This window comes from Mauremys mutica, chromosome 14, assembly GCF_020497125.1.
Source record: "Mauremys mutica isolate MM-2020 ecotype Southern chromosome 14, ASM2049712v1, whole genome shotgun sequence".
Lineage (NCBI taxonomy): Eukaryota > Metazoa > Chordata > Testudines > Geoemydidae > Mauremys > Mauremys mutica.
In genome coordinates this window covers 36,696,229-36,723,779 of record NC_059085.1, presented here as the reverse complement: position 1 = coordinate 36,723,779, position 27,551 = coordinate 36,696,229, and the positions used below count along the sequence as shown (strand labels likewise).

The window sequence follows — 27,551 nt, the reverse complement described above, 5'->3', positions numbered from 1 at the left end:
GGAGCTTCTGCCGCTCCTGGTCTTCGCCGAAGGACCCCCCCGCTGGCGAATTACCGCCGAAGACGGAGCAGGACCCGCCGCCGAAGCGCAGCCCAGTCTTCGGCGGTAATTCGGCGGCGGGGGGCCCTTCCGCTCCGGGACCCGCCGCCGAAGTGCCCCGAAGACCCGCGGCGGGGCCCCCCTCCGCCGAATTACCGGCGAAGACCGGGCTGCGCTTCGGCGGCGGGTCCCGCTTCGGCGGTAATTCGGCGGCAGGGGGGCCCCCGCCGCGGGTCTTCGGGGCACTTCGGCGGCGGGTCCAGGAACTGAAGGGCCCCCCGTCGCCGAAGACCCCAGGCCCCCGGAATCCTCTGGGTGGCCCTGCAGCAGTGGTGGATTAGTCACTGGGGCGACTGGCCCTGGACCCAAGGCCCCGGCCAACTGGAAAGCCCTGGAAAAAAATCCACCGCCGGGTGGCAGAAGCCCAGAGCCCCAGCAACTGTGGCAGGGGAAATCCTCATGCCCTTATCCCCAGCCCCAGCAGAAGCTGTGGGACGGGGGAAGCCCCTCCCCAACTGCCCCCCCAACCGTGGGGTGGGGCAGAAGCCGTAGGATGGGGAAAGCCCCCCCCCCAGTGGCCTCTGACCCTGTCCCTGGCAGAAGCTGCAAGGTGGCAGGGAAAGCTCCTCCAGCATAACCCCACCTGGGAAGCCCCCTCATGGCCCCCATCCCCAGCAGACACCACAGGATGGGGAAGTCCCCCCACCCAGCAGCCCTCAACCCTGCCTCAGCAGATGCTGCAGGACAGAGAAGCCCCCTCAGTGCCCCCCAACGCTGTCCCCAGCAGAAGCCCAGGGTGAGGGGAAGCCCCCAACGGCCCCCAACCCTGCCAGTGTCTCAACCTCATTCCCAGCAGAAGCCGCGGGGTGGCAGGGGACACTCCCAGGCTCGATCCCGTCCCCGGCAGAAGCGCCGGGCAGGCAGAGCAGGAGAAGCCCCAGTACCTGGACCGCCGCTGTGGCCCTGGGACTGGAGGCGCGAGGAGCTCTTTCTCCTCTGGGTAGCCTGGTCTTGGGGCTGCAGGGGGGGGTGGGGGCAGAAAGGAGCAAACGGGTTGCGCAGGTGCAGTGGGGAGGGGCAGAATGGGTGGAGCAGGAGCAGGTTCCTGGGGAAGAGGCAGAAAGGGGTGGGGCTGTGGGCAGGGCCGCAGGCGGAAGGGGTGGAACGGGAGCGGGACCACAAGCAAAAGCGGGGGGCTAGGTCCCCTTAATCTGTCTCTGCCAGTCAGGGATGCCTAGGTTTATCTATATAGGCCTAGGTTTACCGGGTCTTTCCTCAGAGCAGGGGGGGTTGAAGTAGCAGCCCACTGGAGCTCCATTCCAGTCAAAAATTTCTATGATTCTATGATTGAGGGTGACATCCTGGCCCCTCTGCAGCCATGGAAGTTTTTTTTATTGCCTTCAATGAGGCCAGGAGTTCGCCCTGAAACTGCTTTCCAACCGTGGAAGAGACTGTGAGGGGCAGATCCTGAGCTGCTGGAAATCAGCAGAGCTGCACTGACCCAAGGCCACTTCCACATTAATCCAGTTTAAACTATAATAGACACGAGCAAGGCCCTAGGCATTCTTCCTAATTCACTGTTCCTTTGATAGGCTCCAAAGCTCAGTCATTTTGAAATACACTGTTGTCATACAGACATACTGCGTATATGTGTGTTTGTTAGAACCAGCTTGAGTCAGTGGAACTGGTTAAATATCAGCAAAAATTAACAGGACCGTTCTGGTTCGAATGCACCTGGTTCTCGCTGGTATGGAAGCAACACAAAAAAGGCCACCGAGCTTCTTTTACCAGTTCCAGACAGTGTCTTTAGGGCTGCAGGTTTCCCAGGAGTCTTAGAAGGATTTTATTTCAGTAATTAGTCAGGTGTTTCAAATGAATGGTTTCAGGACACTACCCAACTGAGTAAACAGTTGCATCCACAGAGTGTAATTACATATATATAGCTTAAGGATGTGAACAGGCAGTAAGGTAGGAGTGTTAACAGACGATTGTTATCCTAATCATTGGAAATTAGTGTAATAAACCATTTGTAAACAAGTAGAGGGCAGACAGCCAGATGAGTTTCTCTATACATAGACCCTGGGTGAAATCATGATGCTATTGAAATCAATGGGAGCCTGTGAATTCAATGGCGGCAGGATTTCACCCATAGGGTTTGGTGTAGCTATGATAGACTTCCCTGGAAAGTCAAAAATCATAGTATGGTATGTTATTACTTACATTTTGGGTCTTTTACATATTTTTCCTCCAACCAATCTTGCAATTGGGAGAGTCAAGCTCCCTGTATTGGTTTCCTGTCTTATATTCTAGCTGTTTTTGCCTAGCCACAATTTAATCACAGAGCTCCCTTTTGTGAGTCACAGCATGGTCAACATACTAGTCCTAGCAGCTGTCACATTTTGCACCGGTGTCAATCATATTGCTCTGAAGAATATTGAGACGTTTATAGATATTCACAGCGTAGGTTGGCTTTTTATCAAACTGTGCCCTGAAGTTATTTGCAAGCTCCCATGCACGAGTGACCAGAAAAATGTCAGCTCCAGGTAATGTGGATATCTCATGCCAGTAGAGATTGATTCTGCTAGTGATAATTGTGTGTAAATGAATTGTGTGACTATTCGCTGTTGTTGTTCGCTCCACAAAGGTGAGGACATGGTGGCGTGAGCCAGTTGAAGGCTGTCTGTTCAAGAATCTTCCTATGGCACTTGGTAATTCTAATTCTCATTTCTCTTTTACTGGCATTATATGATTAATCAGTTACTCATTTGTTTGTCCATCACTTAGAGCTGCACAAAGTTTGGCTGTTAGGCCTTGTCCGTGGCTGAATACTCAAGCAAGGGTGTTGTAACTTACACAACCAAAATGATCATCTTAAGGGTGGAAATGGTTGTTTAAAAAACCAGCTACATAGAGAGTATGTTGGAAACAGCTCTAATGACAGAGTAAACCCAAATTTGGAAGTTCAGTGATTACCAATCAGTTGCAAAGCAGGGACCTGTAAGAGAAATCGGGCTGACTTCATATCTTTCTGACCCAAGTGTCTGGGAAGAAGACAGATTTCTAAAACAAGCACCGACTGCGCTATGTATTTGTTGTGACAGAAATGAGCCTAATCCAAAGTCCACTGAGATCAATTGACCTCTTCATGTTGGCTTCAATAGATCAAACCATATGTTTGATCAGTGGATCAAACCATGATCCCTTTAGGTATCAGCTGCTTCCTTTGCTTGGCGTTTGTCACCACATTAACAATGAGATTAGGTAGGCAAGAAGAGAGGTCTGGGTTGTAGTATTCCTCCCTCCCCCTCTCCCACCGTTTCCCCCAGTCTGTCATTTTTTTACTTTACTTTATGAGAATGGGCTGTTGATGGTACAGGCAGCTCCAGAGCCATGTGTTTAATCAACAATGTCAAGTATAACCCTGTCCAGTTTGCTTCACTACACAACACGAAAATCCGCTCCAAGGGCCATCTATCCCACCCAGCTATTTTTGGTCCTTCAGGGGGAAATAAAATCCTTAGGCCTGTCTGTAAAACAGCTAGCACACCACCCATGCTATGCAAATAAATAATGCCATGTATCACAAGTGCAAACCTGAGATTAAATGTGTGTATGAATAAAGTCAAGTAACAGGGCAAGAGTTAAAAACTATTGTAAGTAGGGTTGTGTTTAGAAGGCTTATGTGATAGGCTGGAAGCTACTTATCATTGGTGCATGGGAGTTTTGAAAGAGCCTAACTGATTTATGTGCTACTGTTCCTAGGTGTGTTAGGTAATCAAATAATTTAGGAGCAAAAAGCCAATTGATTTTTTCCCATGAATAACAGGCACATGTTTGATTTTCAACAGGACTTGTGCTTCTACGTGAGGTAGCAGCAGGTTTTTTAAAAGGTATTTAGGTGCCTAGGTTTTTTTTTCAAAATATCTAGTTGCCTAAAACTCATTGATTTAATTGAGTGTTGCGCGCTGAGATGCTTTTGACAATCTGACCAGGCACCTAAATACCTTTAAAAATCTGGCCCTTGGTCACATGTTGGACTTTCAGTAGGACTTACACTCTCAGGTCATTTATTGTCTTTTGAAAATCAATGCATCAAGGAAGCACTTATGGGCCTGCTAAAAACAGCCTTGGCTCCAAAAGTTGTTATTCTTGCTTCATTACTTGGCGTTGTTCACTGAAAATCAGCGTCACACAGACACAGAGTCTTTTGAAAATCAAAAATCTCACTTGCCGGTGAACACGTACAAATGTTGAAGGTGTTTTTAAGTCCTGATGGGGAAACAACATTTCCACTTTAATTTTTAGGCCCCGAAAACTTTTTCATACATGTTCTGAACCCAAAGAGAGATGTTTTAAAGTAAAACTTAATTTGACCATGATTGAGTTATCCCATATATGAGAAGCATTTGATCCCCAAGTACTTAAACAAAATAACTTTCTTTGGCACTCAAATAAAATGAAGTTATTTTTAAAACTTGCCAAGAAGCTAGTCCTCAGCAAGTGCAGTCGACATTGCATAGTGTGGACCCCGCAGTAAGTAGATCTAAGAACGTCAACTTCAGCTACGTTATTCACATAGCTGAAGTTGCATAATTTAGATCAATCTCCCCCCATAGTGTAGACAAGACCTAAAATACACAAAGCTTCAAGATTAACCTCAGCCCCAATTGCCCAGCAGCTGGAATGCAATTTGACGAGCAAAGGGCCCCAATAAATTGCAATGTAGCAAACAGTGTCTTCACACAAAACCTTTCCCTGTTCTCCTGGTGTAATTTAAAATGCTGACAGAATTCCACACTCTGCCTACGTGTTCTTGTTTTTGGCCTCTGATGCCCTTAAAGCGCTGGGTACACTTTTGTTACTTTGCATCTTACCAATATACAAATCGTAAAGCCAGAGAGGAAAATAGCAAAAGGTACAAAGAGCTAGGTAAGCACTTTTGCCTGGAGTGTATAAACCATGTGGACTCTTTGCCAATAAAGCATGGAGAACATCATCTAGTACTGGAGAGAGGTCAGGATCACAATGAACTGGCATGATCAGGAGGAATTTTTTGAGTGCTTCAATGTAGTCTTCACCATAATCTTTCTTCACGTCTGGTGTGAGATTCTCCAGAAGATGCTTTTCTTGCTTAGCCCACAACTCAGATGTACCTTGTATGCCTGGAATAACAAAGTAAAGTCCCTGGGCTTTGTACATTAACTTGACAATCTAGTTCAACTGGTAAATAAATACATTGGGTCTTTTTTCCTCCATATCTTGTTCTGCACATCTAAACTGCATTAAAAAGTTTCATTGTTTGATGGTAAGCCTGAAGTTCTTAAAAATATAACAAAAGTATAGCTACGTTTCAGCAAGAACAGGACAGGACAGCCTACTCTAAAGTATGGATTGAGGGACTTCACTCCTTTTTCATCTTTGCTATCAAGCTTGTACTTTGCTACCGTAAACCATATCTAAACACAGAGGAAGAGCGAGGAAATTTTAGAGCCCTGTCCCTAAGAAAAACTCTCTCAGAAAAGCCATTCCAAGTTATTTTCCATGGAACGTGTAATGGGGGGTTATAGATAAAGAAAATTCTCTTTGCTTTTTAATGTCTTTGTCAACATAATTTTTAGCACTAATAAAAGGTGCTGGATAGATAGCACTGGAAACTCACCCCTTCCATTTTCATCACCAGAACAAGCACATCCACAGAGACTGGGAATGCAGGCGTCCTCATAATGCCCTTCTACAGGCCCTCAACTGTGTTCTGTAGGGCCCATTCTCCAAGTACTTAAGCTAGCTAGCTAGATACCACTACTTCGGTCTCCACTGAATGCTTGAAATCTCTTCTGTGACTTGCAACTTTTGTGACATGGAAAGGAATTCTGTAGAAACCTGGTTTTCTTCTCTAACAGCTCTTCTCTAAAGAGCTATTGGAATGTGGGTAGGAGAGATTAAAAAGATAGGAGCCTCAGTTACACAGAAAAATGAATAGCACCTTGAAACAATGCACCAGGCCACCCATTATGCAGATGGAACCCATTACACAGGAAAACTATTTCATAAAGAGAATTAGAACAGTGTAGCATGCAATTTTGCCTATTATTGGCCAGATTTGAAGTTCTTAATTAGTTCTTGTGGCTTCCTTAATCAAGTCAAACCCACACTGAAGTCTGCTTTTTATTTTTGGCAAGACAGGTAAAAGCAAAGAGAAGAAATGATTGCCTCCCCCATCAGGAATGACTGACAAACACTTAGACGTGCCGCTTCTAGTCATTCACTACATTCTATTAATCGGGAAAGGCAAACTAAGGTTTTCAATCATCCCTTGATAAAATCATTGCCTAAAGGTTGGCTGCTTGGAAGCAAAAAATCACTCACTACCTATGTAGGGGGCGGTTGGTGGGGTATTTTTAATTCCCTTAAGAAAGCTGGATCTTAATTTGAGTAATGGAAGTGAAGGATAGGAAGTAACTGTAACTGCTGAGAATCATTCATGACTTTTACTTGAGGATGTTGGTCTACAGGGAATAATCTGAAGGAAGGAAGGAGAACAAGATGAAATGTCAAATACCTACACGTTCTGAAGCCGGCTGGATGAACTGCAGCAACTTTAATTCCCCATTTGGCAAGCTCCTGCCTCATTACTCCAGAAAACATGGACAGAGCTGCTTTTGATGCACCATATGCGGCAAACCTTGCCATCGGAATGCCTCCTACAGGAGCAATATAAACCATGATAAAGTTTGACTCCAGTGCTTTCTGGGCAACTGAAACTTTATTTCAGTAATATAAAAGAATGATCATAGCATAACCCAAAATTATGCAGCTCTCACTGAGGTTAAAGACAAGACGTCGTGGGACTCATTTTTTTCTGGCACAAAAATATCTTACATCAGCAGTAGCTCAAAGCAGCTGCAATCAGAGTCACACCTGGCCATCAGTCACTTTTAAACATAGGGAGAGTAAATTGTATTGCATTTTGGGATACAATGCAGAGAATCACAATTGCGGTTATGTTCAGAAAGGGAAATCACACAGATAACATGTTAGATAGTGTTAATAATTAAGCAATGATGTTTTGTTCTGTTGTTTTTAATGGGTGAATAAAGGCAGAGGATTTGAAGTCCCTGTCAGTTACACAGTCTCAATTCCAGTCTTAGGCCATGTCTACACCACAGAATTATGACGACTTAACTTACGTCGGCATATAGCTACCACAGTTATTAAATCGCTTGTACATGTCCACATTTGGCTCCAATGCATATCCTCACCATGAGCACTTGTATCAATTATAGTGTCAGTGTGTGAGGCAGTGTGGGATGGCTCCCGGAGGCCAGTAACAGTGAATGTAAGCAACACAGCGTCTACACTGACACTGCATCGTCCTAATTTCTTTGACCATATCTCTACACTGCTCGGGGAGGTGGTGTTACTAAATCGGCTTAGAGAAGCACTGACATCGTCAGGAGTCAAATTTAAGTGAAGACACCTCCACAGGTAGGTCAACGCAAGGCAGCTTACGGCAACCTAACCATGTAGTATAGACCAGGCCTTCTAAAGCCACCTCATATACTGGCTGTAGATTCTCCATCTGTTTTTAACACCTGCTTGAAAAAGGTGAGACTGGAGCTAGGAGAAATCTATTAGGCCAAACCAAACTTCGTCCAAGTAAAAACCACATCAGTAAGGTGCCGAGAGCCCAAAGGTCACAATTATGTTGCATAAAAGGGAACAGATATAACAGAAGCAAAGTCACAGGTCCCAGAATGCATTGCTCTATTTCAATCCAACCAGCCTTCCTTAGGTTCAAGAAAATGCAACAGCATACTGCATAATGGAAGAGCTGGAAAACAACAAGAATTTTCTTGAAAAACTCCAAAAGCAATTACAAATTTTCATTTTTAACAAAATTGGTGGGGGGATTTCCAGTTTTTCAGAACTTTTAGTTTTTGAAAACTGAAAAATTTTAGAAAACTAAATTTTTCTGTGAAAATTTTCCTTTTGACAGAAAATTTTCAACCAACTCTCGCATGGAACTTTAGTCTCCAAAGGCCATGATTTTACAGTGAAGAAGACAGTGGCTGCAGGAGAGTATAGAACCCCCTGTGTCAGATCAGAATACTCTTCCAAAAGGTCATCAAGCCCAACCCTCTGCTGCACCCACGGTTAGTCTAGCTGGTACTTGCAGTACATGCTCAAAATAAGACACACATAATGAAACGCATTGTTATTAAAAGGCCATTTTAACTTTTTTTATGTCTTTTAAAGGAAAAGACATTGACGAAATCTAAAGCAGATTTACTATAAACCGCCTAGTCATCTACTCAGTTTCTTACTGCAATGACCAAAGACACAGGTTAGCCTCAAATACAAGCTGAGAGTCCTTGTTTGTAAAACAGTCCAGTCAATTACTTATTGTCATCTGTATAATCTGAACTGAGATTAACTCCTTCTTCCTTAAACCGACAACATTCCTTTCCTTTGAGGTCAGTCTAACCTTAACTCTAGTTAAAGTACACTCTTCCCCAAACCAAGCACAGGCAAGCATAGACTGCATAATGCGACTTCCCTAAGTGTTCTGCTAATGTTTTACCAAAAGAATGCGCACCCCTTTAATATAGGCACACATTTACCAGAACTGGTCAGGGTATAAATGCAGCCATGTAAATATTTATAAGTAAAGCACGTGTGACCAAAAGCACCCCTGAATTTTTGCTCCTGTTTCCAGGTGATCACCCAAATTAGAAAAGTCAGTTTTAAAATGCTCAATGCACTGTTTCCTTCACTGTAAAATTATAAGATCTCATATATATGAAAACATCACCTGGAGATAAGTCCATCATTGCACAGAAATGTGACTTTTTTCATTGGCTTGCTGAGGGAGTACTTAATTTTTGGGTAACTAAGTTAGGTGGAGCCACACACACAAAAAAGGGTGAAATCCTGGATCCATCAAAATCAATGGCAAAATTCTCATTAACTTCCATAGGGCCAGGATTTCACCCAGAGTATGGGCACCTGAGTTTGCTTGTACCGGAGCCAATGAGAATTTGCCATATCCTTCAGTGGGAGCCAGCTAGTTGAAATACAGATCCCTTGTTACGTCACATCATCTCCAAATTTATACCAATGTGTTTAAAATTTGCATAAGCCAACAGTCATTGCTCAAACTAGTGAGGTGGATGATAGCCCCGTTGTGGGTTCTCAAGTACCATTTACACACAAGAATTTGGCTCTTCTGTAACAGATAACTGTGCCTACAAAACTGTATTTGCAAACATGGAGGCTGGGATAAAAAACGCATCCCTCAACGTGAATTGAAATCTTTTCTATTTAAAAAGAAATAGATATTTCAGGCCGTAAATTGTTAACAGGCTATTCTGCATGAGTGGACTTCAACGCTGTCACACACAGAACCCTCCTGAATGGACACTTATCAGTTGTGTTGTGTTGGGGACCACCTCATTGGACCCCCTGTGTTCTTTAAGCCCAGTGTGTCTAAACTAATTCAGAGAGTTCCTCAGAAGGATTGGGATGACACTCCCTTTCCACAGGGAATAGAGTTGCTTTTATCTAATGAAGACTGAAATATAGAAGAGAATCTAGAAATGACCACGACACCAAATGACGTTTTTCCTTACCAGGGGACCATATACTGAATTACCTTTTCAAGTTCCCAAATATAATTCCAGGGGACTGCCTGTGGGTGGGGTCCCTAGGCACACTCCTGGGCAGATCTTCTGTCTAGCAGCCTTTTCAGCGAGCTGGGACACTGCAGTCCAGTTGCCTAGTCCCTGAGACTAATGCTGACCAATCCAATTTCTCCGTAGCTTAATACACCCTATCCCAGAACTCCACCTATGGGGGCACTCGGGGTCTAACTGTCCAGTGGCACACAAGTGAAAGCCAACAGACACACACACTCTGCACCTGACTGTACACACACGTACTCTTTATTTAACAAGAGGGGTACACAGATCTAGACAAAAATCATAAACATCCTAATACACATTTCCCTGCCTCAGTTTCCTCACCCCCCTGGAGAGTGCTTTGGATTTGGTGCCCAGGATCCTTCCCCTACAGAATCATGGCTCTGCTCTCCCTTTCCAGGTCAGCTGGTTTTCAAGGACGTGGTTGGTCCCACAATTAGACAGAAAACCCCCACTACGAAAGCTTGTCCCTCACTCCTGCCCAAAGCTTCCTGATGTGTTGCTCTGTGAGTCCCTCACGTTTATATGTGCCATGGGGCACAGGCGCCAACTTTTGTTGGTGCTGGTAGGTGCTTGTGCCCCCCGGCCCCACCCTGATTCTGCCCCCTCACTGCCCCATTGGATCCCTCCCCAAATCCCTGCCATGGCCCCGCCTCTTCCCCGAGCACACCGCGTTCCTCCTCCCCCGCCCCATCCCTCCCAGACTTGCTGCGCGAAACAGCTGTTTCACGGTGCAAGCGCTGTGAGGGACGGGGGAGAAGCAGGACGCGGCGGCCTGCTCAGGGGAGGAGGCGGAGGTGGAGGTGAGCTGGGGTGGGGGAGCGGGGTGGGGAGCTGCCGGTGAGTGCTCTGCACCCACCATATTTTCCTTGTGGGTGCTCCAGCCCCGGAGCACCCATGGAGTCGGCACCTATGCCATGGGGTGCTGGAACAATTTTTAGGAGTGCTAAGAGCCATTGAACCAAACTGTAAACCCTGCATATGATAGAAACCACCTCAAGCCAGGGGGTCCTGCAGCATCCCCCTGCATCCCTAGTTCCAGCACCTACATTTGTGCCCCTACCAACACCTGGTTTCCTTGTTCTCCTGATGGGGATTTTCCACCTATCACGTCCAGATCTAGGCTTGCTACATTATTGTATTTGTTTCTATGGAACAAGAGTTAATTTCTCTATGATGCTACTGTTTTTATCCCTATAAAACTCTTCTTCTTCGTTAGGGGTTGGTTACTGGAGGCAGTCACTGGACAAAATAGATGTTTTATTACAGAGGCCTATAGATAATGAAATAATAAGCAAATATGGACTTCTGAGAATTAGCAAACAGAGATGTATTGACTAAAACCCTGTTCAAAATTTACATCAGGTAAATTCTAAATTATTATTGGTACAGCACCATCAACTTGGAACTTCAGTTTAACTCACCTGCCATACTAGAGATATTAATTAGCCTTCCTTTGGATTTCCGAAGTAATGGTAAGAACATTTTGGTCACCTCAACATGCCCAAAGAAATTCACATCCATACACTGCTTGTAAACACTCATGGGCAGCAGCTCACCATCTGCAGGAAACCCCAGGATTCCAGCGTTGTTGATGACACCCCATAACCCTGAGGAAGAGAAGGAAATGTACGCTGCTGTTACAGAGTCCCTGCTGCCAAAGAAGGTTAAGTAAATATAATTTCCCTAACAAAGAGAAAGCACGACGTCTAGTCTGAATGGCCCAGCCAAAAACGAAGTTAGGATGCCGTGTAATTGTAGGTACATACAGGGGTGAAAGTAAAATTGAAAACTTACCAGTACAGGGGCCGACTTCCCCCGGAAGGGGCGGGGCCTCAGGCAGAAGGGGAGGGGCTGGGGGTCAGCATCCCTCAGCCAGCCCTTCCAGACTGCCTGGCCCGCACCGCCCGGGGCTCCAGCGGTGATTTAAAGGGCCCGGGGCTCTGGCCACTGCTGCCGCTACCGCAGCAGCGTCCGGAGCCACAGGCCCTTTTAAATCGGCAGCTGCTCCGTTTCTCCCTCCTCCTCTGTTGGCAGCCTGAGGGGGGCAAAAGGGGCAGCGATGATAAAGCGCTGCTGCGGCTGCGCTTTAAGCAGAGTCCTTTGCTGCAGCAGCGCTTTAACATCGCTGCCCCTTTTGTGCTCCCCGTCGGCGGCCCTGCCGCTAAGGACCCGGCAGGGCTGCCGATGGGGGGTGCAAAAGCGGCAGCGCTTTAAAGTAAGGCAGGAGGGGCAGTACTGGCAGCCACTTTTTACCAGTACCGCCTTACTTTCACCCCTGGGTACACATGCTCACATTGCACCTTTCCTCCTCTCGGCCCACTAGTGTCATTTGATAAGGATCCTGGTTTTGGAGTGCTCCATAAAGCAAAAGTCTCATCAATATAGCAGTATAAATATCCTTACTGGTACAGAGGTGGGGTGGGAAATGCAGAACACACGCACGGAGCGCGCACACCTGGACACATTTTCAAACAGTGATGCAATGGAAGCCCCTTGCAAGCGGCATATGCACACCACCCCGCAAAATGTCACAGAAACTATACCTGTATTTTGCACCATCTCTGAAATTTTAAGATAGGCTTCCTTAATTTGTGCAGAACTGGTTATATCCAGCTGTAGGACACACAGTCTCTGGGAACAGCTTCTTTTTAATTCTTCAGCCCCAGGTCCTTTTTTATTTAAGACACCAGCAAATACAACAAATCCTAAATTATCAAGGTACTTCGCCAATTCATGTCCAATCCCGGAATCACTTCCTGAAAGCACCAAAATGAGAAAGACACCTTAGGCAAAATAAAATACAAAAACTTCTTCCTATACAGCTGTAGGAATGTTTGTTGCTGTTGTTAGTTTTTTTGGTTCACTGACTGTTCCGGAAAAATAATTGTTTTGCGTCGGTCTGAAATAATTTTTTTTTTAATTTTCATTGAACCAAAACATTAAAAAACATTTGTTTTTGACCCTAAAAGAAATATTTGGTTTTGTTTGAGGTTTTTTTTTAATCTTTCAAATAAAATTAAGATAAAATGAAGCAAATTTCAAAATAAAACATTTCATATTGGGTTTTTAATTATTATTGTTTGGTTTTTACCATAAAACAATCAGTGAATTTGACACAAATTACTGACATATTTTGGGTCAACTCAAATCTGCGTGGTTTGGGGAAAAAGTTGACTGAAAACTTTCACCCAGCTCTTCATCATCTATTAAGAATGATATGATAATGTAAAATGACTGCTGGGAAAACCATACATACATGCACACAGACAAATGGAGGCCGGGTAAAGGATCCTTAGAAAATTGGTCCCTTAGTGCATCGGTGTTTAACATGTAATATAAGTAGGGCTGGCAGAATTCTTTTTTTTTTAAATAATTTTGATATTTCAATATTATTTTGATATTTCTAAGCATTTTTTTAGATTTTGAATCTGTGTAAGTTCTCACAGTTGCAGGAAATTCTGTGGCTCGGACAATTATTTAATGACAGTGTCCACAGAGATTCAAAAAGCTAAACCTTTATAACCTTTCAAATGCAAACTGTCAACATCACATGTCAAAATATACAAAGCAATTATCCTTCAAGCAAACTCTAAGTTCTCAAGCAGCATTTTTCGTACTTTAGCTCTCTGCAGATTGTGGTTATTGATGAAAGTATTTTTCGTTGGTTTGTGTGTGTGCTGCGAAATTAACATTTAATTACATTTATTGATAAAAATCTAATCTACTGATGCCAATTTGGGAGATTTTAGGCCGCTAAAAGTCTGGCGGTGCAGCAGAGTTAAGGCAGGCTTCCTACATGCCCTGGCTCTGTGCCACTCCCAGAAACGTCCGGCATGTCCAGCTGCAGCTTCAAGGTGGAGGCACGGCCAGGGGGGTCTATGTGTGCTGCCCCCACCCCGAGCGCCGACTCAGCAGCTCCCATTGGCCGGGAACGGGGAACCGCAGCCAATCAGAGCTGTGGAGGCGGTTCCTGCAGTAGGGGTGGCAGGTTTGTATAATTTTTGGTGGTGCCCAGAATGGGTCCAAGTCCTACCCCTACCCCCCCCCCACCACACACACACACCTGCCTAGGGCTCTGGGATGAAGTTTTGGGTGCAGGAGGGGTACGGGCTCTGGGATGGAGTTTGGATGCTGGGTGCAGGGGGTTGGGGTGCAGGAGGGAGTGTGGGGTGCAGGCTCTGGGAGGCAGTTTGGGTGCAGGAGGATAAGTGCTGCCCTAAAATCTGTAAGGGAAGACACTGCCCTCCTTCCAGAGATCATGCCTCAAGATCCGGCCGGAGTACTCAACACAGGTAGGAAAATAGGTAACAGGCTAATCCCACAGCAATTTCCCATCCTGAGTCTATGGAGATTGAGCAGCCAGAGGAGCAGTAGCCTTCGGCAAGGGCCACCACACCATGGCAAGCCACTTGGATAGAGGAGCTGGTGAGGACAGCCTCCTTCGATGACACTGACCTCCTTGTAGACAGACTCACTAAAAACCTGTCTGCAGAAATCGTATCTGAGAGAAAGGGAACTCAGGAGAACACACCGACTGCACACAAAGTTCCTGCGTGGAGACATAACAACCACCACCACCACAGGAGAGAAGCCAGGAGAAGGAACATCAGTCACGGCTACAACCCAGCAGCAGCATCTAGGATCCAGAAGCTCTAGTGGTCAAACTGCCCTAAGACTATGAGAGAAATCCTCGAGGGGCCCAGATCCTGCTGCGCAATCCTGTCAGAGAGACTATTCTCGTACTTCAAGGGGGTGTTTGACCGTGTAGTTCAGAATGATGCACAGCGTCCAGAATGTCTTCACCCTCTACCCCGTGTTGACTGTGCAGAGGACCTGGAACAAGACTTTACATCATGGGAAGTAGACTTACAAAGACCAAAAACACAGCTCCAGGAAAAGATGGCAATTGCTAGAACATCCTGAAAAAATGAGACCTCGGCTGCCTGGTATTAACTGCACTTTTCAACAAATGCAAACAGTTCTTCCTTACTCCCTGCTCCTGGAAGAAATCTATGATGGTGCTCATCTCATAGATTCATAGATTTAAGGTCAGAAGGGACCATTATGATCTTCTAGTCTTACCTCCAGCACAACGCAGGCCACAGAATCTCACCCACCCACTCCTGTAACAAACCTCTGACCTATGTCTGAGCTATTGAAGTCCTCAACTTGTAGTTTAAAGACCTCAAGGTGCAGAGAATCCTCCAGCAAGAGACCCGTGGCCCATGCTGCAGAGGAAGGCAAAAAAAACCCCAGGCCTCTGCCAATCTGCTCTGGAGGAAAATTCCTTCTCGACCCCAAATATGGCGATCAGCTAAACCCTGAGCATGTGGGCAAGACTCACCAGCCAGCACCCAGGAAAGAATTCTCTGTAGTAACTCAGATCCCACCCCATCTAACATCTCATCACAGACCATTGGGCATATTTACCTGCTAATAATCAAAGATCAATTAATTGCCAAAATTAGGCTATCCCATCATACCATCCCTTCCATAAACTTATCAAGCTTAGTCTTGAAGCCAGCTATGTCTTTTGCCCCCACTACTCCTCTTGGAAGGCTGTTCCAGAACTTCACTTCTCTTATGGTTAGAAACCTTTGTCTAATTTCAAGTCTAAACTTCCTAGTGTCCAGTTTATATCCATTTGTTCTTGTGTCCACATTGGTACTAAGCTTAAATAATTCTTCTCCCTCCCTGATATTTATCCCTCTGATATAGTTATAAAGAACAACCATATCTCCCCTCAGCCTTCTTTTGGTTAGGCTAAACAAGCCAAGCTCTTTCAGTCTCCTTTCATAAGACAGGTTTTCCATTCCTCGGATCATCCTAGTAGCCTTTCTCTGTACCTGTTCCAGTTTGTATTCATCCTTCTTAAACATGGGAGACCAGAACTGCATAGAGTATTCCAGATGAGGTCTCACCAGTGCCTTGTATAACGGTACTAACTCCTCCTTATCTTTACTGGAAATACCTCACCTGATGCATCCTAAAACCACATTAGCTTTTTTAACGGCCATATCACATTGGCGGCTCATAGTCATCCTGTGATCAACCAATATTCCAAGATCCTTCTCCTCCTCTGTTACCTGCAACTGATGTGTCCCCAATTTATAACCAAAATTCTTGTTATTAATCCCTAAATGCATGACCTTGCACTTTTCACTATTAAATTTCATCCTATTACTATTACTCCAGCTTACAAGGTCATCCAGATCTTCCTGTATGATATCCTGGTCCTTCTCTGTATTAGCAATACCTCCCAGCTTTGTGTGATCCGCAAACTTTATTAGCACATTCCCACTTTTTGTGCCAAGGTCAGTAATAAAAAGATTAAATAAGATTGGTCCCAAAACTGATCCCTGAGGAACTCCACTAATAACCTCCTTCCAGCCTGACAGTTCGCCTTTCAGTATGACCCATTGTAGTCTCCCCTTTAACCAGTTCCTTATCCACCTTTCAATTTTCATATTGATCCCCATCTTTTCCAATTTAACTAATAATTCCCCATGTGGAACCATATCAAATGCCCTACTGAAATCAAGGTAAATTAGATCCACTGCATTTCCTTTGTCTAAAAAAATATGTTACCTTCTCAAAGAAGGAGAACAAGTTGGTTTGGCACGATCTCCTTTTGTAAAACTATGTTGTATTTTGTCCCAATTACCATTGACCTCAATATCCTTAACTACTTTCTCCTTCAAAAATTTTTCCAAGACCTTGCATAGTACAGATGTCAAACTAACAGGCCTATAGTTACTCGGATCACCTTTTTTCCCTTTCTCAAAAATAGGAACTATGTTAGCAATTCTCCAGTCGTACGGTACAACCCCTGAGTTTACTGATTCATTAAAAATTCTTGCTAATGGGCTTGCAATTTCATGTGCCAGTTCCTTTAATATTCTTGGATGAAGATTATCTGGGCCCCCTGATTTAGTCCCATTAAGCTGTTTGAGTTTGGCTTCTACCTCAGATGTGGTAATATCTACCTCCATATCCTCATTCTCATTTGTCATCCTACCATTATCCCTAAGCTCCTCATTAGCCTCTTTGAAGACTGAGGCAAAATATTTGTTTAGATATTGGGCCATGCCTAGATTATCCTTAACCTCCATTCCATCCTCAGTGTTTAGCGGTCCCACTTCTTCTTTCTTTGTTTTCTTCTACAAGAAAGGCGAGCAAGATGACCTCAGCAACTGGAGACCTATCTCTCTCTGCTCCACCATGTACAAGCTTTATGCCAACTGTCTCGCAGCTAGCTGAGGGAGGGATAGCTCAGTGGTTTGAGCACTGGCCTGCTAAACCCAGGGTTGCGAGTTCAATCCTTGAGGAGGCCACTTAGTGATCTGGGGCAAAAATTGGTCCTGCTAGTGAAGGCAGGGGGCTGGACTCGATGACCTTTCGAGGTCCCTTCCAGTTCTAGGAGATTGGTATATCTCCAATTATTACCTTTAGAATCACAGACTGGTCGGTGAACGGAGGAGCCATCAGCTCCATCTAGAAAGGCTTCATGTCATGTGAAGGCTGCTACAAACACAACTTTGTCCTTCAGACTGCCATCCACACAGCCAGGAGGGCAAAAGGCAATGTGCCATAGCATGGCTCGACCTGGCTAATGCTTTTGGATCGATGCCCCACCAGCACATTTTTGTCACGCTGCAAGAGTTCGGGATGCCTGAAAACTTTCTCCAACTGATTGGGGAACTTTATGAAGGCTGCACCACCACCATCCACTCCATGGAAGGACAGATGCCTGAAATTCCTATCCATAGTGGCATGAAGCAAGGTTGTTCCCTCAGCCACATCGTTTTCAACTTAGCCATGGAGTGGCTCATTCCAGCCATCTCCAGCAGGCTAGGCGGTTTCCACCTATACGGCAACAGCGTGAATATCCTGGCCTACGCAGACAATCTGGTCCTGATTGCAGACAACCCTGAGTATCTCCAACAAATGCTCGACACCACCAGCCAGGCTGCCAACTGGATGGGACTCCACTTCAATGCTAGAGAGTGTGCATCCCTGCATATCGACAGCAGTAGAAGGGACTCAGTCCAGGCGACGTCTTTTCAGATCCAAGGTGAACCCATGATCTTCCTCAAGGCCAGGCAAGCGTACCAACATCTCAGCACCAGCCATCAGGCAGCTGGTGAAGAAGTGGATTTTTCTTCCCCAGAAAGCCAGCAATGAACTGGTGTACATCCCGCACAGGCAGGGCGGTGCCAATATCCATCGAATGGGTGATCTGTGCAACGTTGCAGTGATCACTTACGCTTTACGCCTTCTGACATGCCCGGACACCACGGTGAGGAACATCACAGAAAGTGCTATGCGGGAGGTCATCAAAAAGCCAATCGCCAGGACTCCCTCCAATCAAGATGTTGCCACCTACCTGAACAGCTGGCTGGAAGGTGAATTTGGAAGAGACAGGGGAGACTTTGCTTCACTCTGGACTTGTGCCCGCAATGCTATGCAATAACTGGAGAATCATATCAGCTGCCGCTGGATGTGGTGTGAGGAACGCCAGGAGTTGGGAGTCCTGGTGCCACAGGTGAAGAACACGAACCACACAATCTTCACTCCGAAAGCTAGAACCATGCTGGAGAGGACCCTGAAGGATGCCATCTGCTGCCAGTATGTGGAAAATCTGAAGCGGAAGCCAGACCAGGGCAAGGCATTCAAGGTGACATGCAAGTGGGACGCCAGCAACCACTTCCTCCCCGGGGGCAGCTTCACCCGATTTGCTGACTTCAGGTTAATCCACAGGGCCCATCTTAACTGTGTTCTGCTGAACAGAGCTGTCCGGCATGGGAATCGGGACAAGCAATGTAGGAAGTGTGGCTACGCCAACGAGACACTACCCCACGTCCTGTGTAGTGGCAAGCCCCATTCCAGAGCCTGGCAGCTACAACACAATGCCATCCAAGATTGCCTGGTCAGATCCTCCCACCACACATAGGAAAGGTTGCCATGAACTCCACCATCCCCGGAACCAACTACCAACTGCAACCGACATCATCATCACCAATGAGAACCGGAAGAAGATCATCATGGTGGATGTCACAGTGCCCTTCAAGAACAGGTCCCCAGCCTTCCACAATGCCCGAGCTCGAGAGGTGGAGAAATATGCCCTTCTGGCCGACACCTTGAGAGCTAGGGGTCACCAGGTTCAGACACACACGCTGATTGTCGGAGCCTTGGGTGCATGAGACCCCAGTAACAAGCAACTGTTATGAGAATGCGGAATCGGTCAACGCTACTCTCAGCTGATGCGGCAACTCATGGTGTCAGATGCCATCAGACGGGCAAGGGACATCTACATAGAACACATCACTGGACATCGACAATACCAGGAGGGATGAGCTGGAGTGCCAACGAGAAGTGCAGTAAGGAAAGTAACTGAAAGACTTCCCTGATAGATGGTATTTCCTAAATGGACAACCTACCCTAATTCTCAGTTACTGAGGGACAATCTCCACTCATTGATATATTTTGCTTTCAACAACCAAATCTCTGTACAACCTTAAATGAGTGATGTACCCAGATACTTGGATGCTAATATCTAAACTGTATTCTTAAATGTATTCACCTAAATGTGGGTTATTGTTGATTATGTACTCTATGTATCATATGACTTTTAAAAAAAACTCTGTATTTGTGGATAATCTAAACACTATACCCAGATGTACAGACACTCTTTTCTCGACCTATGTATTACATAATTTTTTTAGCATTAGCTTTAATAAAGTTTTTAAATCTGTTCTCTGACATGCCAGAACAATGCATTCTTGGGATTCCCTCTAGGCAAATATGAAAGAGGCTGCAGATGTCATTAAGACCAAACAGGGTTTTTCTTGTTTCCATTTGTTGAAGTAAAATCCCATTTTTGTGCTGAATGCTCCACCTGCCCTCTCCTTTGCCCTGCTTGTTAAGTGAGAACATACAATACAGAGCTTAACTCAATTGTTAGCTGAGATTTACAGCACAGCCTTAAGGAGGGAAAGGGTGAAGTGTTGGAGAAAGCGGACAGATTTAGCAATGACAGGGAGGAAAGGCAACATTTCTTTCACTTGATTGTTAGGCACCTCTCTCTCTTCCAACCAAGCTTCCAGCCAATCCACTTCCGTCCCATACAAACCTGATTTGGGGTCAGCTCTGCTCCCACTGAAGTCAAGGCACATTCCACTTTTGAGATGGCTGCATTGCAGTAGAGAAAGAAGTGATCTTTGTGCATATTTTGTATTTCAGTTTAAGGTTTTGTAAAATTCTTTTTCTGGGTCTTTGGGATGGATGATGATAAACATGTAACATATAGATTTCAGAGTGGCATTGGCACCCTGACATCAGGATTGTCTGGCTATGTAGACTCTCTCCTCAGGTCCTACTCTACCAGCACTCCCAGCTATCTTTGAGACATCACTGACTTCCTGAGGAAACTACAATCCGTTGGTGTTTTCTGGAAGATCACCATCCTAGCCACTGTGGATGTAAAAGCTCTCTACACCATCATTCCACACAAAGATGGACTACAAGCCATCAGGAACAGTATCCCCAATAATGTCATGGCAAACCTGGTGTCTGAACTTTGTGACTTTGTCCTCACCCACAACTGTTTCAGATTTGAGGACAATTTATACCTTCAAGTCAGTGGGACTGCTATGGGTACCCGCATGACCCAACAATATGCCAGCATTTTTATGGCTGACTTAGAACAATGCTTCCTCAGCTCTCATCCCCCAACACCCCTACTCTACTTACGCTACATTGATGACATCTTCATCATCAGGACCCATGGGAAGGAGGTCCTTGAGGAATTCCACCAGGATTTCAACAATTTCCACCCCACCATCAACCTCAGCCTGGACCAGTCCACACAAGAGATCCACTTCCTAGACACTACAGTGCAAATAAGCAATGGTCACATAAACACCACCCTATACTGGAAACCTACTGACCGCTATACTTACCTACATGCTTCAAGCTTTCATCCAGACCACATCACAAGATCCATTGCCTACAGCCAAGCTCTAAGATACAACCGCATTTGCTCCAAGTCCTCAGACGGAGACAAACACCTACAGGATCTCTATCAAGCATTCTTAAAACTACCATACCCACCTGCTGAAGTGAAGAAACAGATTGACAGAGCCAGAAGGGTACCCAGAAGTCACCTACTACAGGACAGGCCCAACAAAGAAAGTAACAGAATGCCACTAGCTGTCACCTACAGCCTCAACTAAAACCTCTCTAGCGCATCATTAAGGCTCTACAACCTATCCTGAAGGACGATCCCTCACTCTCACAGACTCTGGGAGACAGGCCAGTCCTCACTTACAAACAGCCCCTCAATCTGAAGCAAACATTAACCCAGGAACCAATCCCTGCAACAGACCCCTCTGCCAACTCTGTCGGCATATCTATTCAAGGGACACCATCATAGGACCTAACCACATCAGCCACACCATCAGGGGCTCATTCACCTGCACATCTACCAATGTGATATATGCCATCATGTACCAGCAATGCCCCTCTGCCATGTACATTGGCCAAACTGGACAGTCTCTACGCAAAAGAATAAATGGACACAAATCAGATATCAAGAATTATAACATTCAAAAACCAGTAGGAGAACACTTCAATCTCTCTGGACACTCAATAACAGACTTAAAAGTGGCAATTCTTCAACAAAAAAACTTCAAAAACAGACTCCAATGAGAAACTACAGAACTGGAATTAATCTGCAAACTGGACACCATCAAATTAGGCCTGAATAAAGACTGGGAGTGAATGGGTCACTACAAAAACTAACTTCCTCCTGCTGATATTCAGACTTTCTTGTCAACTGTTTGAAATGGGCCACCTTGATTACATTGACCACATTAGCATTACAAAAGTGATTTTTTCTCTCCCTTGGTATTCACCCCTCCTTGTCAACTGTTGGGAATAGCCCACTTCCACCTTAACTGAATTGGCTCGTTAGCACTGACCCCCAACTTGGTAAGGCAACTCCCATCTTTTCATGTGCTGTGTATTTATACCTGCCTACTGTATTTTCCACGTGATGCATCTGATGAAGTGGGTTTTAGCCCACAAAAGCTTATGCCCAAATAAATTAGTTAGTCTCTAAGGTGCCACAAAGACTCCTTGATAGTATAAATTGTTCTTCATTCAGTGCAGCAGTGCCTGTGAATGCTCCCAGCATAAGGTAAAGCTATTGTCTTTACACGCAATCACACAAACACTTTTGCACACAAGCAACTGCACTCAGGTGAGCACTCTTGTGACTCCATTGATCCACACATTTCTATGAATCCTGCCTGCAGGAGTGAGCTCGGTGGGTGTATTTAAATGGAAACTCTTAGGGACACATAATATTTTGCCAGTTTCACAGGTAACCCATTCTATAGCTTGAAGGACTCCCAGACCCAAATACATGCCACAGTTCTCTGAAATGAGTGACCGAGACTCAAATGCTATAAAATAGCTGAGAGGATGCTATGGACTAGCTGAGGAAGAGAAAGCTTTACATTCTGTGGGATGGATTTCTTCAGCACATGCAACCTTTTTCCTCCATACAGCTTCATGAGTCAGCATGTTTGATGTCAACTGGTGGGTTAAAGGTACTAATAATCAGATTAATGGTAGATTCTTCATCTCTTGATGTCTTCAAATAAGGACAGGACGATGTCTTTCTGGAAGATGTGCTTTAGCCAAGCCCAAGTGATTGGGCCCAAACAGGGGCATTTGGGTGAAATTCTATGGCCTGTGGAGATCAGATTATATGATCTAATGGTCCCTTCTGGCCTTAAAATCGATGACCGAATCCATAAAGAAAGACACAAAAGTGCCTTGACTTCAGTGGGAGCAAGGCTGGCCCCCAATCAGGTTTGTATGGGACGGAGGTGGATTGGTTGGAAGCTTGGTTGGAAAAGATAGAGGTGCCTAACAATCAGGTGAAAGAAATGTTGCCTTTCCTCCTTGTCATTGATAAACCTGTCCGCTTTCCCCAACGCTTCACCTTTTCCCTCCTTAAGGCTGTGCTGTAAACCTTAGCTAACAATTGAGTTAAGCACAGATCTTGGTATTGTATGTTCTCACTTAACAGGCAGGGCAGAGGAGAGGGCAGGTGGAGCATTCAGCACAGAAATGGGATTTTACTTCAACAAATGGAAACAAGAAAAACCCTGTTTGGTCTTAGTGACATCTGCAGCCTCTTTCATGTTTGCCTAGAGGGAATCCCAAGAATGCATTGTTCTGGCATGTCAGAGAACAGATTTAAAAACTTTATTAAAGTTAATGTTAAAAAAATTATGTAATACATAGGTCGAGAAAAGAGTGTCTGACATCTGGGTATAGTGCTTAGATTATCCACAAATAAAGTTTGTTTTTAAAAGTCATATGACACATAGTATACATAGGAGTGTAACAGTGTACAGCAGGGGCTGGCAACCTTTCAGAAGTGGTGTGCCGTGTCTTCCTTTACTCACTCTAATGTAAGGTTTTGTGTGCCAGTAATACATTTTAACGTTTTTAGAAGATCTCTTTCTATAAGTCTATAATATATAACTAAACTATTGTTGTATGTAAACTAAATAAGATTTTTAAAATGTTTAAGAAGCTTTATTTAAAATTAAATTAAAATGCAGAGCCCCCCGGACCAGTGGCCAGGACCCAGGCAGTGTGAGTGCCACTGAAAATCAGCTTGTGTGCCGCCTTCGGCACCCGTGCCATAGGTCGCCTACCCCTGGTGTACAGCAACATTCCACAACAATTTACGGGGAAAAGTAGAGAGAAATACAGCCTGTCATTAAAGCTTTCCCTCTGGCCTTGTCTGCACTGGAGAAAGCAACACAGAAATTGACTGGACAGCACCTTGCATCTACACACAAAATTGCTTCAGTCACTGGGGAGGCAACAATTGGTGCAGCTTAACACAGAAATGTGGGGAGGATAAGCCCTGCTTTCAAGTGATTGTGTGCCAGTCGGCACTGGAGAACCCCCTCCTAGGTCAAAGATGAAGGCCTATACCAGGGGTAGGCAACCTATGGCACGCATGCCCGAACGTGGCACGTGAGCTGATTTTCAGTGGCACTCACACTGCCGGGGTCCTGGCCACCGGTCCAGAGGGCTCTGCATTTTAATTTAATTTTAAATGAAGCTTCTTATATATTTAAAAAACCTTATTTATTTTATATACAGCAACAGTTTAGTTATATATTATAGACATAGAAAAAGACCTTCTAAAAATGTTAAAATGCATGACTGGCACACGAAACCTTAAATTAGAATGAATAAATTAAGACTTGGCACACCACTTCTGAAAGGTTGCCAACCCCTGGCCTATACCTTTATTGGTTTAGGGCGGCCCTAGTGTGGATGCAAAGGCAAATCTTAAACCAACTGAAGGTGGCCTGGAACTTGATTCAATGCAATATAATCAGCTGAAGCACAACAGATTAATCCACACAATCTGGTGTAGATAAACCCTGAGAAACTGATGGGTTTTTAATAAAGAATGAGAAAATCTAAATGTCTTGCAAAAGGAATTAGAAAGAAAGAAAACAGAAAAGAAACTCTCCAGAGCCCAGAGTGTAAACCTAGAGTATTGCTACGGATAATCAATTCAAGTTTGTGCATTCATTCACAATCATGTATTCCCTATTCACCCACGGCTCACATCCATCCTCATTCCATACACCACTGCACATGAACCATGACTGGATGCAGCAGACAGAACTTGGCTGAGCTACAAGAAAAGATGTGACCTTTCTGCTGATGTGGTTTTATCATTTGTCTTTTTTCATCTCAGAAATAACACTTGTCAATCCAAACTAAATTACTTTCCAAGTTTCTGTATAAACTCTTAGCCAAACAAATCAGCTTTACAACTCAGATTCAATCCACCCTTTCAGGCACACAAAAAAAAGAAGAAGGAGAAGAAAAAAAAATAAATCTAAGGCTACTAAGGCAAAGGAGCAGCAGGAGATTGCTCCAGACAAAACAGCAGATTGAAATATTTAAATGACAAAATAAAAACACTTAAGCAAAAAGCAGATAAGCAACATGTCACAGCTAGTTCATCCATGAGCAAAGCTCATTAGTAATGTTATAAATATGAACAGCCATTGTTAGGAAAATCTCTCATTCATTAATAATTTCACAGAGATGGACAGATACTGTACACATTGTGTATATTATTTTACTGTATTGAATTGGATATTCTTTGAGACTATGTATTGTTTAAATGTATAAGTCAAAAATAATTGTATACGTGTGCATAGTTTAATAAAAACATTTTCCAGAAGTAAACAAAGGCATTGCAGTCTGGTAACATTTAAAATGCATCTATTCATTACAATCTTATTTCTAAAAGATTAAAAATCATAAGCAACATAATATGTATTTCACTAATAAATATGAGTTAAAGAAACTAGCAGTGCATCTTGAAAGTCTATCTGTAAAATTTCTTTTCAAGAAACAAAGCCACCAAAAATAATAAAATAAGCACAAAGAATGTTTTCCTACATGATTTCAAAACATTTAATTACCTGGAAAAAGAATTCTGGGAAAATTAATAAAAAGAGTAAAAAGAATACAAGATATTTAGTAAATAACCTTTAAGATTACACAAATTTGTACATCATATCTGTTTCATGGGGCAGATTTGACTTCCCAAACTTTGCATGTTCCCTCTTACCTGTGATCAATACAGCTTTGTTGTCCACAGGTAACATTGTTTGAACTGATAAGTAAATGTAACAGATGAGACATGCCATAGAGAACAGGATTAAGCCTATGTAACTTTTCAGCATGGCAAAACAGAGTATTTCCAATAAAAGCAGCAGGAGGAGACCACAGGCAGATATACACCTTTTCTCCACCTGGTTCTTCTTGGCTTTGTAAAAGGTGATTATTCCAAATGCTGCAGTCATACCCAAGCAGAGCAAGACAGAAGGGTCAGCTATAGAGATGTAAGTGTCCATTCTCCTAGAGAGAAGGCAGACACTCATGCACTAACAGACAACAGCCTAGCAAGGTGTTGCTAAAGGCAGAGTGAGTTTTATATGAACTGGCTGAGGGGGTGGGGCAGGGAAAGGGGAATTGGTTTAGGATCCTGAAATAAGAAAGAAATATTGCAAAATGTAAGACTGGTTTATGTGAATCGCTTCAGGTACCGGTATAAATACTAGAACACTTCCCCTTCTCACCTCTTATTTTTATTGCCTTTCAGCTCCACCCCTGATACACTGGTTGGATAATGATTGACAGAGTCAGGAATGGACATGAAGTAGCAAGCCCTGGCCTAGGGCAAAATGTAACTTTGACATGTCTGACACACTTAAATGGAGTTTCACTAAATAGAAAAAGGATTTCTACTATAGTTAAAACTAGGAGTGTCCTTCCTATGAATTTGGGGGGTCTGACTTCAGTGGATTTTACTTCTGATTTACACCGGCATATGTTGAGAATCAGGCCTGCAGTGTTTACTCTTTCTAGTTCAAAATACGTAGCTGTCATTGCACTAACGTTACCTTAATATTTTCTATGTTCCCATCATGCTATCATCACCCACTTTATCTCAAGGAAACACCAAAGCTAAACAAAATTGCCTTTCCTGGATTTAATGTGTTCCTTTGGATATTGACACATTCCGTACCCATATTCAGATGATCACCGTGTTTTTGGTTGATTGAAATTGGAGGGGGTTTGCCTCATGTTTCTGAGAATATGATTCCAAATGAGCACTAGTCAACTAACTTCAGACCAAATCTTGGACTGAACTTTAAAGGTTATGTTAAGCAAGCTTTGGCAGGTGCATGCTGTTCAAAATTGTGTCCAGCATCATGAAGGTGTCAGACAGTCAATAAATTAGATGAGAAATATTTAACATCTACGCTGGGGTACTTTGAAGGTCTTTTTAAATTTAAAAAAAAGTGTATGCTAAAACAGAATTAACTAAAATGATTGAAACATCACTTAAACCTGTATCTACATATTAACACTTTTTTAAATTATATTGATCAATCATGTTATAAACAGGGATTACCCCAAGGACCTGCTAACATGATTTGAAAGGTGTTAAATTTGTGTCTGCTACAAGTGCTAAGTGGTGTTTCAATCTTTTAGTTAATTTGATTTTAAGATGTACCTTTTTTTCTAGTCTAGACAGAGTTTGAGAGATTACTGGGTATTAAAGAACAGCTTGGTGGCATGTGAATCCAAGAAAAGATACAAGTAATTTTTCTCCATGACTTTAGTTTTAGGAGATAATATTTCTATTTGTCATAAATTCTTTTAAAAGCTAATAAAAATGTTTATGTATGGCTATTATCTAGTGTATGTTTCAGATGAGGTCACTATTCCTTAGAAGACCATGAGCCTAAAGGTTTGTTTTTAATTCATAAGCAACCATACTAACTTATGTTAATTTACTTTGAACCCTATGTCAAAACAGAAACAATTCAGGATTATAAATATCTAATAAAGTTTCATAAGTAAACAGGTATTTACAGAATAATTCAAATACAATCTGCTATTGTACACTTACTCAATCCAGAAAAACCTCTAGACAAAGGTATGATATTCAAGTAAAATAGCACTTTAGAAATAAATTAAAATGAAATTAATAATAATAAAGGAACTCAGCAATTCAGGGAGTCACAGACAAGAGGTTTTAAAGTATGAAACCTGATCTTGGAATCAAATTAAGACTTGGGTACTTGACTTCCTCTCTTTGAAGCTCCGTGGAGAGGTTCTTGGCCAAACACTTTCTCCTGGAAAATAAAAACCAGCATGAAATCAGATGGATTTTTTTCC

The 27,551-nt window shown here is 43.8% G+C and overlaps 1 protein-coding gene across 2 annotated transcripts; it reads right to left on the bottom strand.

Annotated features, from left to right (window-relative positions):
- Positions 1-1,842: 1,842 nt before the first annotated feature.
- HSD17B2 (hydroxysteroid 17-beta dehydrogenase 2) lies at positions 1,843-27,493 on the bottom strand. 2 transcript variants are annotated; one of them, XM_044986785.1, is made up of 6 exons: positions 27,423-27,493; positions 25,432-25,721; positions 12,284-12,496; positions 11,162-11,347; positions 6,603-6,740; positions 1,843-5,201 (listed from the first exon to the last, which is right to left on the bottom strand). In XM_044986785.1, exons 2-6 carry the CDS (start codon positions 25,715-25,717, stop codon positions 4,843-4,845), a joined length of 1,182 nt encoding a protein of 393 aa, XP_044842720.1. In that variant the 5' UTR covers positions 25,718-25,721; positions 27,423-27,493; the 3' UTR covers positions 1,843-4,842. The 2 variants fall into 2 exon arrangements, with proteins under 2 accessions (XP_044842720.1, XP_044842719.1); XM_044986784.1 differs by lacking the exon at positions 27,423-27,493 and having other exon boundaries at positions 25,432-26,440.
- Between the last annotated feature and the right edge of the window lie 58 nt (positions 27,494-27,551).